Source organism: Nanorana parkeri, unplaced genomic scaffold (genome assembly GCF_000935625.1).
Source record: "Nanorana parkeri isolate BGI_ZX_2015 unplaced genomic scaffold, ASM93562v1 scaffold22, whole genome shotgun sequence".
Taxonomy (NCBI): Eukaryota; Metazoa; Chordata; class Amphibia; order Anura; family Dicroglossidae; genus Nanorana; species Nanorana parkeri.
The window spans coordinates 3,252,527-3,266,320 of NW_017306290.1; the positions used below are offsets into that span (position 1 = coordinate 3,252,527).

The 13,794-nt window shown below is 39.4% G+C and overlaps 1 protein-coding gene across 1 annotated transcript in view; it reads left to right on the forward strand.

Moving 5' to 3' along the window:
• Nucleotides 1–9,299, forward strand: part of FAM162B (family with sequence similarity 162 member B) — a 10,202-nt gene extending 903 nt beyond the window's left edge. The window contains exons 2-4 of the mRNA XM_018563677.1: nucleotides 1,269–1,377; nucleotides 6,914–7,022; nucleotides 9,172–9,299. Of these exons, the coding sequence (XP_018419179.1) occupies nucleotides 1,269–1,377; nucleotides 6,914–7,022; nucleotides 9,172–9,255 (302 nt within the window). The 3' untranslated portion in view covers nucleotides 9,256–9,299. The remainder of the gene's footprint in view (nucleotides 1–1,268; nucleotides 1,378–6,913; nucleotides 7,023–9,171) is intronic.
• Nucleotides 9,300–13,794: the final 4,495 nt, after the last annotated feature.

A 13,794-nucleotide genomic window follows, 5' to 3' on the forward strand; every position in this document is an offset into this window, starting at 1 on the left:
TTACTATTTTATGCAAGCTTTAACATGTTGCTGTAATTCCCACAGTCATTTTCAATGTTTTTTTAAACAGTAGTTTTCATTAAAATTTATTTCAAGCCAAAACAAATGTTTTTGTATTATATAGAGTGGGGAAGGATTAGATCCCCTGTTGAGTTTTTACTGCTTTCTGGATCTCTATTAGAAAGATTTACCCTCAGTTGCTGGCCCAGCGACAGCAGTTTTACCATAAAGGAAGTGAGGGAAAATCTGAACCAGGGAATTAGACAGAAATGAAACTCTAACAGGGGTTCTACCCTTACACTGCACTAATAATATAGGTGTTATTTCTCTATGTGTTGCTGTTGGAGAGTTCATTAACTTCTTGTCTTGTAAAACATTGTCAGCAGAAGGTGAAGGCAAATCTCTCTGAGCCCCGAAATAGCAGCAAGAGAGAGTTTTATTGCGTTCCCATCCACCAACCTAAGATAAAAAGGTCCTATGGCCCAAGTGCATTCCCTTTCAGTTTAGGGTTCATTTGCCTTAAATTTTACTCCCCTTTAAAGTGACACCAAACTCAGGAATTAAATCTTAGAAATGTATTCAAGTCCCTTAACTATTAACAAAAATGTACCTTATTTGTGTATCACTCGGCTGTATATCCTCAAATCATCTCTGAATTAGTGCTGACACTATCCTTCCTTTTGGAGGGTGGCTACTTTTGTTCCCCATGGTCCCTGGGTGTGTTGTAAAGTAGTCACTGCTCCACGCTCACTCCCGTGATGGACTACAATCTCATGTTTAGTTAGCTAATTTGTATTGAAATTGCAAGTTTATGTAAATATTGCATTGAATGTCTATCATGGGAGAGAGCTTGTGGCTACTTTACCATGGGGGTCAAAAGTAGGCACCCTCCAGAAGGAAGGACAGTGTCAGCATGAATTCAGAGATGATTTGAGGATCTACAGTCTAGTGATGCACAAATAAGATACATTTTTGTTAATAGTTAAGGGACTTGAATGCATTTTTAAGATGTAACTCCTGAGTTTAGAGTCACTTTAAAGGGGAGTACAATTGAAGGCAAATGAACCTATAACTGAAAGGGAATGCACTAGGGCCATAGGACCTCTTTATCACTTTAAGGATGCACTAGAAACATTTTCTAATACCTTTTTTATATCTCGCACAAGCGCCTTCAAACTAAAATCCAAGAGGCATGTTCCATACTGTAATATATTGTGTAACATTTCTTTACTACCTCTACAGTAAACATTTTGTGTTCATGTTCCTAGGTGATGCAAACAGCAACATTTCTCGCTACAAGCCAAATCATTTTGATAAAAAGATACTAAAGTGGACAGGACGTTTCAAATCAGAGGCCGATATTCCACCATCAATTCCGTAAGGTTTCATTCATTTTACCTTCACAGTATACAGCAGTGACGTGACGTGCCTTCTGTGATGGGTGAGGCATTCCCCAACCACACCCCCCAGCCCACTGAAGCTCCACTCCCGTCCTGCTGAAGCCCCGCCCTGGTCCCACCAAAGCCCCAACCCCCAAAGCCCCATCCCAAGCTCAGTAACCAAGCTATGTGGGGAGGAGGAAGGGAGGAGACAGGGAGGAGCCTCCCTGTCTCTAACTTGCTCTTCATTGGTGAGTCACTGGTGAGGCATCAAGATCGATGTCCTCAGTGTTTTTGTTTTCTTTTTTTTTATTGGACAGCTTGGACCAATTGCGCTTTGGATTGGTCCAAACCATCCACAGAGCTCACGCCTCTAACACAGAGTAGTGTTAGGGGCGTAATCAACGAGGAGTAGAGGAGTAGAGTAGTGTTAGAGGAGTAATCAACCAGTCATTTTTAAGGCTGAAAGGCAAGGAATTATCAAATTACACAGGTAGATGGGCACTGCCATGGGGGACATTAACCAATCGCAAACAATGTACAAATAAAAAATTTCAAAATAACTTACAGTGGAAAGAAGGTGCTCCTTTTTATGCATCTTTGAGGGTGACAAGGGAAAAACACGATTTATTTCAATTACATGTTTGGTCGATTCCTTTATTCTGTATATAGTGTTATGGAACATTATAATCCTCACAGACATCATCAGAGACACTGTACACATATGCATGTGTAATGGATTTTTTACATTTAGATTATTACTTAGCTTAAAAACAATCTGATACATTTCAACTTGAAAAAGGGCTTTTTTTAGGTAATTTTAGATGCCACACCTGATTTTTGTATCCAGTGGTAATAGGCCTAATTTGAACAGTAGAAGTAAAAGCCAGAACAGATCAAAAAACTATAGTAATATTTACTGTTTAAAAAAAACCAAAGCTAAAGCCCTCAACTCATACTAATTGGTCAGAGGCCACACAGATTCAATAGTAATAGCTAAGTAATAACTTGTGATTTTATTTTTTCACAGTATCACACTGTATTGTCTTGAAAGTTTAACAAAATGCCAAAAAAGAGTGCATAAAAACACTTCAAAACCACAACCCTGCATTCCAGAGACAAGGCAGTTGTTATCCTAAAATAAAATTAGAGTGCAATATTTCAAATAATATAGGATAATATGTAAGCCGCTTAGACTGAAATGTCAGAGGCAGATACAATCCATAATAGAAGTCACCAGCACTTGATGATATGTGCAAGAAGTAAAGCATAGTGACCAGTGCCACCCAGAAGAAGGGACCCTTTGTGGCCCCGAAACGTTGGCTGTTTGACGCATGTGACGATTGAATAAAAAGTGCTTTACTTCTTGCACATATCATCGAGTGCTGGTGACTTCTATTATGGACTGTATCTGACACGGCGCCATCCCTGTTGTCACTTCAAGCACCAACCTCTTACTCAAGGTCTGTACGCTGTATGGAGTTCAGGTGATTTTGTATTATCTGAGGCAGATACGAGACAGTTTTTTTATCATATTCTAAATATTTTACAGATGCGCAGCATGTAAGCCTTTTTACTAGCCTGCATTACAGAGCGACCAGGCAGATTGTATAATAAAATAAAAAAGAGAGTGTATTATTTCAGAGACAACAGATGATGGACAACACGTAAGCCTTTTTACTAGGCCCCAATTTAACTATAAAAGTGAATTTTCACTTAGCAAAGTTTATTTTCATCAGCTTAGTAAATACAGTGAAGCTGTTTTCACTATGAAAAGCCATAATTGGTTGACTGAAGTAAACACAACTTACAAAGTTCCCTTTACAAAGTAAATATGCTCTAATTCTTTTGTAAATCAACCCCCATGTGTTTTCAGGCACTATGGCAGCACAAAAAGCAAATATCATATATTTTTCATTATTTTAATACAATTATTTTAACAGAGCTTAATTTTAAAACTAAGGATGAAAGTTCAAACTTTGCTGCAACATGAAGAGAGTTTTAGAAAAATTGTTGACCCGGCATAGATCACCACATCACCATAGAGCAATACATGCCTTGTACCCACCATATTACTACACAGAGATGGGTTGCAGTGAAAATGCAGACATGCTTCATTTATTTGCAATGCACCACAGATCATGTTGTTGCATGTCACCACACCATAAAAGTTAATAAAATGTAATTTTGTGACATTTCAATACATTTAAAAAAAAGGTAAACATTGCCTTGCACTGTAACAACACCATAGAGATTACCATCAATAGTTTTTAAACAGCACCCCATCTCTTTTTCTGTGTGGGTACAAGGAGTCAGTTTCAGAACAAGATGTGTAGATTACATTTCTAGTAACACTTAGAGAGTGATATTTGTAAGCATGGCATGGCTACTGTATACGTGACAGTTACAGCGCAGGCCTTGCAAAAAACTGTCTCCTATTTGAAGATGAAAGCTTCTGCTGACCTTACTTCACCATCCATTTATGTGTTTGCTCTGTTCTAAATTCAAAATCAATTACAGTTATAATTTCCACTCATTAAATAATTTAAGATGTTCTGGTGTTCAAGCCCAGCCAATCTCACAGTAATGAAACACTGTTTTTAATTAGAGTTTTTGCTTTATCATAAAAATATATTAATATATATAATTATTTTTTATTGTGTCCTTTTTTCAAATGGATACATTACACATACATGCTAATATATTTGTAATTTATATTACATTCTCTTGGCACTTCAAAGAAACTTGTTCCCAAGAAAGGTGTACCTGAATATGTGCAGTTCCCTAATCAGATAAAATAGTATGACGTCTGCATCTGTCAGTTTCTGGATTCAGGTTACAATATAACAATTAATATAAAATAATGGTAATGTCCAGGCACAGAATGTTATGAATAGTGTTAAAGGCTGACTTCTGCTTCCTTCCTCCCCCATTTACTTCACTATATCTGTTTACATATCTGCTTTTCAAGCAGTTTTCAGTCTAGTCGCATGATGTCCCAGGGCCTCCCCTCCTTCCAGCTGTGAATGGGTCCTGAATGTTGCAGAGGGTGATGCCATGCAGTGAAAATCTCCTGTGAATCCAGGTTGACCAGATAATGCACCCATAGGTGGCGGGTCTATGACACCCTGGCCTCACAGGAAGTAGGTTGAATGGCACTGGGCATCATACAACCCAGATGAGGACTGACACTTGTTCTCAGAGCAGAGAGCCTGCAAGGAACAGTGTTGAAGCTAGGGTATGTATTGCAGGGAGACCTGGCATTAACCCCTTCATGACTGAGGCCTTTTTTTTTCATTTTTTTGCACCCATGTTATAGTCCACATTTTAGGCCTGAAAATTACTTAAAACCTCCAAACATTATATATTTTCTGAAAGCCAAGACTCTATAGAATAAAATGTTGGCAGTTGCAAATTTTTATGTTGCACGATATTAGCGCAACTCCTTATCAAACACCAAAATGTAAAATGTGCTTAAATGCCCTAAAACACAATAAGATACCCATTTAAAAAAATCCGAAAGACGAAATTCGGATCCGAAATCCGTTAACGGAATTCGTATTTCGTTTGGTTGACCAATCAGAGGTTTTCTCTTCTGCTGCTGAGAGTTGCATTACAATACAGGCAGGAAATACGAAATTCCGTTAACGGAATTTCGTTCTGTTACGAACATTCGTTATGATGAAGTTAAAAAGCAAAATACCTTTGTTAATATATTGGAGTTGATGGTAGTTGTTTTTTTTAAATCCGAAATATGAACTTCGGATCCGAAATCCGTTAACGGAATTTCGTATTTCCTGCCTGTATTGTAATGCAACTCTCAGCAGCAGAAGAGAAAACCTCTGATTGGTCAACCAAACGAAATACGAATTCCGTTAACGGATTTCGGATCCGAAGTTCATATTTCGGATTTAAAAAAAACAACTACCATCAACTCCAATATATTAACAAAGGTATTTTGCTTTTTAACTTCATCATAACGAATGTTCGTAAAGTTACGAAAACGTGCCGAAACTAAAAAAAATTCGTATTTCGTACAAATCCGAATTAAGTTTTGGACACGAATTACGAAATACGAAATGACGGATATTACGAAACAAATTTTTTGACAGCGCACAAGTCTACCGTGAAATGTCGACCAACCTCAGTACCCCAAAAAGTCAATTGACGACGCTTTAAAAGCCCCCACCAGTCATCAATTTGGAGATACCTAAAAATACTGGCCCTAGAATTATTGCTCTCACTCCACCATGGGCGGTGATACCAAAACATGTGTAGCGTGTTCGTCGTTTTCATACTTAGGCGCACCCGACGCGTGATTACGTGGCAACGCGCACGCTCGCGGGGGCAAGACTTTAAAAAAATCTTACATTATTTTTAGATTTATTTTATTTACATTTTAAAAACTGTTGTTTTTTTTTTTTTACTTTGATTGCTATCACATGGGGGGGCTTACGAGCCCCCCCATGTGATAGCAGATGATGGTGACAGGTACTCTTTAAGGTGATGCTGGGGGTCCAAAAGACCCCCAGTGTCACCTTTACACTAGAACGGGGAGGGAATCGACAAATGGAGGTACGTCCATCTCCTCCCCAGCTCCCCGTGGACACCACAGAAGCCAGTCCCGGGCCCGTAGGAGGGGCAACGGAGCCCGGGAAACACGGCGGGGGTGTTGGGCGGGGGGGGCCTTCACGGGACTCTAGAAGCGATCTGGCGACAGCTGAGTCGCTTCTATTGTAAAGCTGACAGTCGGCTTTACAAGTTTAAACTGAGTCCCGGTGGGAGTCTGTTTAAACAGCCCCGATGCTGGCGACGTACACTGCACGTCGTCAGTCACGAAGGGGTTAAGCATTAAATACATCTTAAAATGGATGCATTTTTAGATGCAAAAATGTAAGACTTTTCCAAAATTTTAGGGATATAAGTATTAAGTTCTCAAACTTTTTTTAATAATGAACCCATATTAAACGAATATAGATTGCCCAGCAAAGTATTTCTTTATATTTTTCCCAAGCATTTACAGTCTTCATGTTTCTGAACAGCCGGCTCCAACTTTCTCAGCTAGGCTTCCCTAAACTTCCTGTCCAGTACAAGATCACAAGGGACAGCACACTCCTCATCAGCTGTCCATCTACTAGCTTGGAGAAGGGAGGAGAGAGGAAGAGAAGGGAGGAGAGAGGAAGAAAGAGCAGGGAACAAGGAAGCTGTTTGCCTTGCTATGCCTGTGTGTTTGTAGAGACACACACAGTTTACTAGCATACACAAAGATGGCCCCATAGGACCCGGCGAGGGAAAGGAGCCACCCTAAAACAGCATATCAGGGCCAGTGCACAGGGGACCAGATTATTCTGCAGGAAGCTAAAACGTTTAAGCATCAAGGGGCCACATCCATTGTAAGTGATTTAATCAGCATTTAAATTGCTTAAAACATTTTGACATTAATATTACTTTAAACAATACTTACTGTATATAAATGATCAGGATAAGAACACATTGCCTCTCAAATAATGTATTTTTTTTATGTTTTTGTTTAGAGTGGAAATGTTGGTTAGAGCTCGGAACAAGGCACGGATTAAAGCTTGCTACATTATGATTGCAGTCACCGTTGTAGCTTGCTTTGCTGTGATTGTATCCGGCAAAAGGGTAAGAAAGCTTAAAACCAAATAATGTCTCCTAGATAACGCCTGTATTAGCAGTTTTACCTTACCATTTGTAAACATCTCACAATCCTCCAGCAAACAAATATACATTATAGGATTTAAATATCACTAAACACCATTAGGGTACGTAACAATTGCTCTGACTAAGTTGCCTGCTGTGTAAACTTTACAGATGTCAAACAAGATTGTAAATCACTCATGTAAGGAAATACACGAGAAGCATTTGGATTTCTACTGTAGATCAGCATTTCAACTCTAAAACATCAGAAAATAATCTGTAAATGTAATAAGAAAAATATTTTAACTTGCATTGTGACTCTAATGATTTTGAGTTCATTAACTGATACAGTGACATCAATTGTTATATATATTCTAGTTTGCTAGAACAGGAGCATATTCATTTTTAAAGAAAATGTGCATGCTTTTGTATATCTTTTTTTATTTTTTTATTGGCTTACCAAATATATTTTCAAACACTGCTTTTTTCAATGTTTGGGGATTAGAAAATATGAAATATGACATTTTAATACTTAACATATACCTATTTCCAGCCAGCAAATGAAGCCTTAGCTTTCGTCTACCAGGCTAATCTTTACTTAAAAGGAAACTGTTCTTTACAGTGTTTAATATCTCAAGGTCAAATTAAACACACACAGCAGAATAAATCTTTTTTTTACCACAGCACCCTTTAAAAGTATGCAAAGTCTCCAGGCACGCTAATTTAAAATGCAAATGTAAAAATGTAAAACAAATTATGTGTGGTCCCCCCAAAATCCATATCAGACCCTTATCCTAGATAGGAGTCTGGCATGGATCCCATGGGGACATCCCACACAACAAAATGTAAGGAGTCACCACTTTTACACCAGAAGCCCTCCTCCACATTGAAAGCTCCCCATTCATATCAGAAGCTCCTTTCACATCAGAGTTCCCCCTTCACATCAATAGACCCCTTCACATCAGAGTTCACCCTTCATATCAGAGTCCCCCTTCACATCAGGAGCCTCCTTTCTATCTAGCTCCTCTTTCGCATCAGAGCCCCTTCCCTTCTCATCAGAGTTCCCAGTTTCACATTAGAGTCCCCCCTTTATACCAAGAGCCCTTTTTTTCACATCAGAAGCCCTCCCTTCACATCAGAAGCCCCCTTCACATCAGAAGCTGCCCCATTCACATCAGAAGCCCCTCTTTCACAACAGAGTCCACGTTAAGAGAGGCTCTTTTCCCATCAGAGCTCCCCTTTCAGATGAGAGTTGCCCTCTTTAACATCAGAAGTCCCCTTCAAATCAAAGCCCCTCCTTTCAGATCAGAGTTTCCCCATCACATAAGCCCCCCTTTACATCAAAAGCCTCTTTACACCAAAAGCCCCCACTTCACATCAGGAGCCCCCTACCATGAAAATGCTTGAAGCTGTGCAAAAAATGTCACTGTACCCCTGAGTAAGTCAGATGGCACCACAGTTGAAAAAGGCTGAGGAGCGATGTATCCCCCTCCTTCTCTGTTCTGCACACCTCAGATCAGACTTTCAGTTTAACAAAGGTAAACACAAATTGTTCTTAGTCCATTGTTTTTAAAGTGCATAAAGCAAAGCTAAAAATAAGGGCTAGTAGGCAGGCTTTTTTAATGACAGATGAGACTATGTATGTCTCTTCTGCTATAGATGCTTCTACCTGCCTGTGAGCACTTTTTTTCTGTAAGTGTGTACATGCCAGCTCAGTTATGTCATCCTGCCCTGGCCAATGAAGATAGCTGAAGACTCTAAACTTGGGAGAAGACTAGGAGAAAATAGAAGCACTGGCACCAGAGGGGTGGGCACACATTGCAGGGCTGGAGGGGGCGACTTTGCTAGGGTATGTCTGCCATAAGGTGCAAATAAGCTGTGTATACTTGCCAATTATGACAAAACGTTCCTGGGGGGCCCAACGTTGTTCATTCAGTATGGCAATTTAGTTCCATTTTAAGTGCCCAATTAAAGTAAACCTCCTAGCTGCCAGGCACTTATGCTGACAACCTGGCTTCAGTACTTTCACAATCATTGACCAGGAACAAGTTTGCAGATCAGGAAATGCCGAGAAAATTCAGAATTCCTAAAGTTTGATGTACTGTATTTGTAATATATTTCTTATGTTTTGCAGGCTGCTGCACGTCACGAGTCGCTAACAAGTCTGAACTTAGCAAAGAAAGAAATGTGGCGTAGAGAAGCACAAAATAAGCCATGAACCTATTCAGCACATTTAAATAGATACAGTATATTACATGCACATTATACTTCCATCATAAGCTTGTTTGTGTCCACAAAGTAATAGCTTTTCAGGTTTCGTTGTTTTCACTGCCTATTGCCTGTGTCAGTCAAAGCATTTAAAGAAGAACTCCAGGAAATCTATAAATGAACCCTTGCAGTGGGGCTACCCCCCTCACTGCAAGGGTTAAAGGCTCAGTTTGGTCTAGGGGCTAAAATTAAGAAAATATATTCACCTGATTCCCAGTCCCACTTGCTGCTAAACCAGTCCCCGCAGCTTCTTCTCCCTCAGGCTCCAGGACGTCATCACATCTAATGCTGCTACATTAGATGTGAAGACGCCGGAGCGAGGTGAGCAGCCACCGCCACAGGACCGAGGAACAGCTGACTATCTTTCCTTTATTTTAGTCCCTAGACCAAATGAGCAGTTAACCCTTGTACTACGAGGGTAGTCCTATTGCAAGAGTTCATTTTTAGATTTCCTGGAGTTATTGTTCTTTAAGGTGTCCTGATCAAAACTGTCCGAAGGGAGTACTAATCCTAACAACTTATTGATCACCATAAGACGCATGAAGCTTCTACTGTTTCAGTCATGGGCAATCAATTATTTGTCTATACTGAACGCACAGCCTGTAGTGGGAGCACTGATTTGTAAGGGGCAGGCAATAGCAAAGGTACCTTGCAGTCTCGTGTAACATATCTCCACTCTCCAAATTGTAACATGTCTTAAGTTTCTGACCATCTCTTGCAAAATGTCAGCAATTTTTTAAAATGTTTTGTAATATTGCATAAGTTGAATATTATGTACGAACCCCCGCGGATATCAGGGGCTGCAGCTGAGGCCCCCTTTATCTAGCAAACTGACCACCACTAGTATAAAGGACAACTAAAAATACATGGAGGCTGCTAATACGGTATTAACTTTTTAATGTAAAATTGTTAGTTTCCTTGCTGTTTTGCTTGTGCAGTGTCTTTAGTACATGTTGGGTCACAACAAATATATTGATCAGAAGTTCTGACATCCCTATTGCCTTTCATTGCTCTCCAGAGATACGCTATGGCTTAAATGCTGACAATAAATGATTCTGGTTGTCGGGCTTGCCCTGGGAAATATTTTGCATATTCAGGACTTGGATCTCAGAAGTTGTAAAAATGTTTTACTACAGTACTCTATATCTGCACATATTGACAGTATTGTCATGCAAATGCATATAGCTGTTTTGTCTAAATCTGGAGTTCCTTTATTTCAGTGATCATTTATTGTACACAATACCCATCTAACCTGGCATTGCACATTAAGTTAACCACATTTTAATCTTTTCAAGAATTTGGTAGTTGATATTCTACATAGAGACATGCCTGGAACTGCTACATCAATACAGACTGTTAGTGATTTACGAACAGCAAAATAATTAGCCACTTACATGTTCAATTTTACATTGTGCTTAAATTAAAGTGATTAAAAATGTAAGAGAGCAACAAGATCAATTATCTTTTCCATCTTTCGGATAGGAAACCCCATTTATTATTTGGCATCAGTCAGTAACATATCTTATAAGTAACAGCTGCAGTCAGATACATAATGTTACAACTATGGGCACTGTAAGACCATCTGTTTAAAGATAACTGAGCTCAAAGAGTACCATCATATATAAATCGGTAAGCATTGTTACAATATTTACAGAAACAGTGCTGAGTTTGTGGATATACCAGCACTATGCTAGAGATGGAGATCCTGCTCCATTAAAGGCTATCAACCTACCATTATAATACAACAAAAATATGTTTTAAAGTGAAGATAGAGATATAGGAGCTGCCACTGCTGGTTTGCTTTAAAGTTACAGCCTTCTGTAATGTGTTGGAAGCAGACCGAGGTACCTAGTTTCAATACTACCAGGTAGTCCCGCAGGTGTGCTCAATAAGATTGGTCCAGCATTCAGCCATTTTATACCAATCTGCAGGGTTTTTTAAAATATTTTTTTATTTTGCTAAAATAAGAGGTAAAGCCAAATCTTGTTTTGGTAATACTGCTGTTTTCAGTCAGATGAGTATGTTAACTAATTTACACACCGGTGACCTAAAGTCAGCAGATAATAGGTTATAGGTGCCCATACACCTTGCGATTATTGTTTGATTTCCGAACGAAATCGTGTTTTCATACGATAATTGGCCAGTTGATGGGAAGTCAACGATCACAATTACTGTACAACTGTCCAAATTTCGTCTACCAGGCAGGCTAGAAAACTTTTTTAGAATTGTGCGAAAATTGATGGATCTGTGGCATTTTCATACAAAAAAAATCGCAAACATGAATACTGCGCATGTGCAAACGAAAATCCGTTCTGTCGATCAACGAAATTCGGGTCAGTTAGTATTGCTAGTGAACGGTAATTGAAATCCACATTGGTCTGTGCTTCATGGGGCAGTCATGCGGAAATCGAACGACAGTTCGATGAGGGCACGGAAAAAATCTAACAATAATTGTAAGGTGTATGGACACTTTAATGCACAGAGCCTCACCAAAGTCAAGAAGAATCCTAGGAAATTAGCCAAGAAGGATCTCCACATCATTCCACATCATCATCAGGTGGACTCTATACATTTGTAGCAGCTTACATTGTATAATAGGCTGAGAGGCTCCATGTGACCATTCTTGGATAGATCATGATTGATCTATCATGATTGGTCATTCTCTAATCACTTTTAGTTTAAGAGTCAGGCAAAGATAGTGATGTTTCAGGTTCTGATGGAAGAGGTTTGTCCTCAGAAACGCGTCAACTGAAGGAGGGTCAGCGTGCAGATGGCTTTGGCTTAGTACTAGCACTTCCTTTCCCTCACCCTATTTTCGTGTATTCATCTTGATGTTCTCCTGCGATTATATCGCTTTCTGCTCGTTTATACCAACTGGTTTGTATGTACCTTTTCATCTGTGTGTTTTATCCATAATAAATCAATTTTACACTATGGAGGCGCTCATTTTGCTTTGTCCTCATCAGATTTCCGGTTTCCCTTGACTGTGAGGAGCTGCCCCCCTGTATATACTTTTGGAAGACCATTTTCAGGAGCAGTTACTGTGTTTTGACACCTGTGATTTTCACATACCTTCTCAGGATTGTCTGAATGCCACTTGATGTTGACAATACCCAGCTAAGAATAGGACTGCTAGATCCCATGAGAGGTGTCTCCATGGGCTGCCTGTTAATGGGCTGTGGGCTATAGTGTTTTTAGGATTCACATCCTTGATCCACAGCCTTATAATACAGAAACTGTACAACCATTGAGACACAGACCATCATGCTGTGGTAGGTCTTAATATAAACAAAACTCAACTTACCGGCTCTGAATAGTGAAGTGTTGCTCACTGCTGGTCAGGAAGACTTTGCAACTTTCTAGCTAGTGGGGAATGATGCACTACTGTTTTCTACAGCAAAGAAGTGACACTGTAGAAACAGGTGAATGGGGTTTTTTTTTGCCCTTTCTAGAAATCCTGCTAGTGTGACATAGGCCTAAGAGTGGCTACTCATAGAAACATCCAAAGTTCTTTATGTGTACCTGGCAGAAACATGAGAAAAACATATTCAGAACATTTTTTTTCTATAGTAGTACCAATGCCAGTTCATTAAAATAACTTACATGGTTTCTGTTACTGAGCTTGAGCAAAAACAGCACAACTATGAAATCTGAATAAAGATGCTTTTTTGCATTTCTTGGTAATCTTTAATGACTGTTAACATAACAATAGCACATTATAATCTTAAAATGTATTTAAAGGCATAACTGTTGTTATTTTAGTTAGAATAGAGAAGGGTTCGATCCTCTGTCAAGTTGTATTGTTGCCTATGTCCCTCCTGAAAATATTCACTCCACTATTTGTCCTGCTGACCATTCTCACTGGGACTGAAAGTGAGGGGAAATCAAAACTTTTAGAGTTGTCATCATAGCAAGAGGTGTTGCATCTCCAGGACAGAAAGCGAAGGGAAATCTCCTCAGAAGGAACCAAACAGTAAAAAAATAACCCAACATTGGATTTAACCCTTCACTTCTCTATCCAAAACTAAAAGTTTTGGCTAAACATACAATCTAAGCAACCTACAGACATTAGATAGAGGCATATAAAGGATGGGCATATCCAGACTCCCATATTTCTAGCCTTTCTCAGGGTAAAACAATAAGCATTGCTTGGAAAGAATACATCTCCAATGTTTAAGGAGCGCTTACAAACATATAAACTGATCATAAATGTCTGGATCAGGCAATAATTTTTTTATGTTCGTTAGCCTGCTTCAATGGACATGCTTCAACCAGGGACGTTAGCCTGCTTCAACCAGGGACAGTCCCTGGAAATATGCCACAGCTGATGAACCTTCTGAAAAAGAGTAGAGCTGGCCATACGCCTATAGAGTTTATTTAGGTGTTTTTCTATCAGGTTATGGTCAGATGGAAAAAGTGCAATAGATTCCTCCATCTACGCCAAACTGTGTGGATGGAAGAATCTTCCACTGGGCCAAGCTTTAGTATC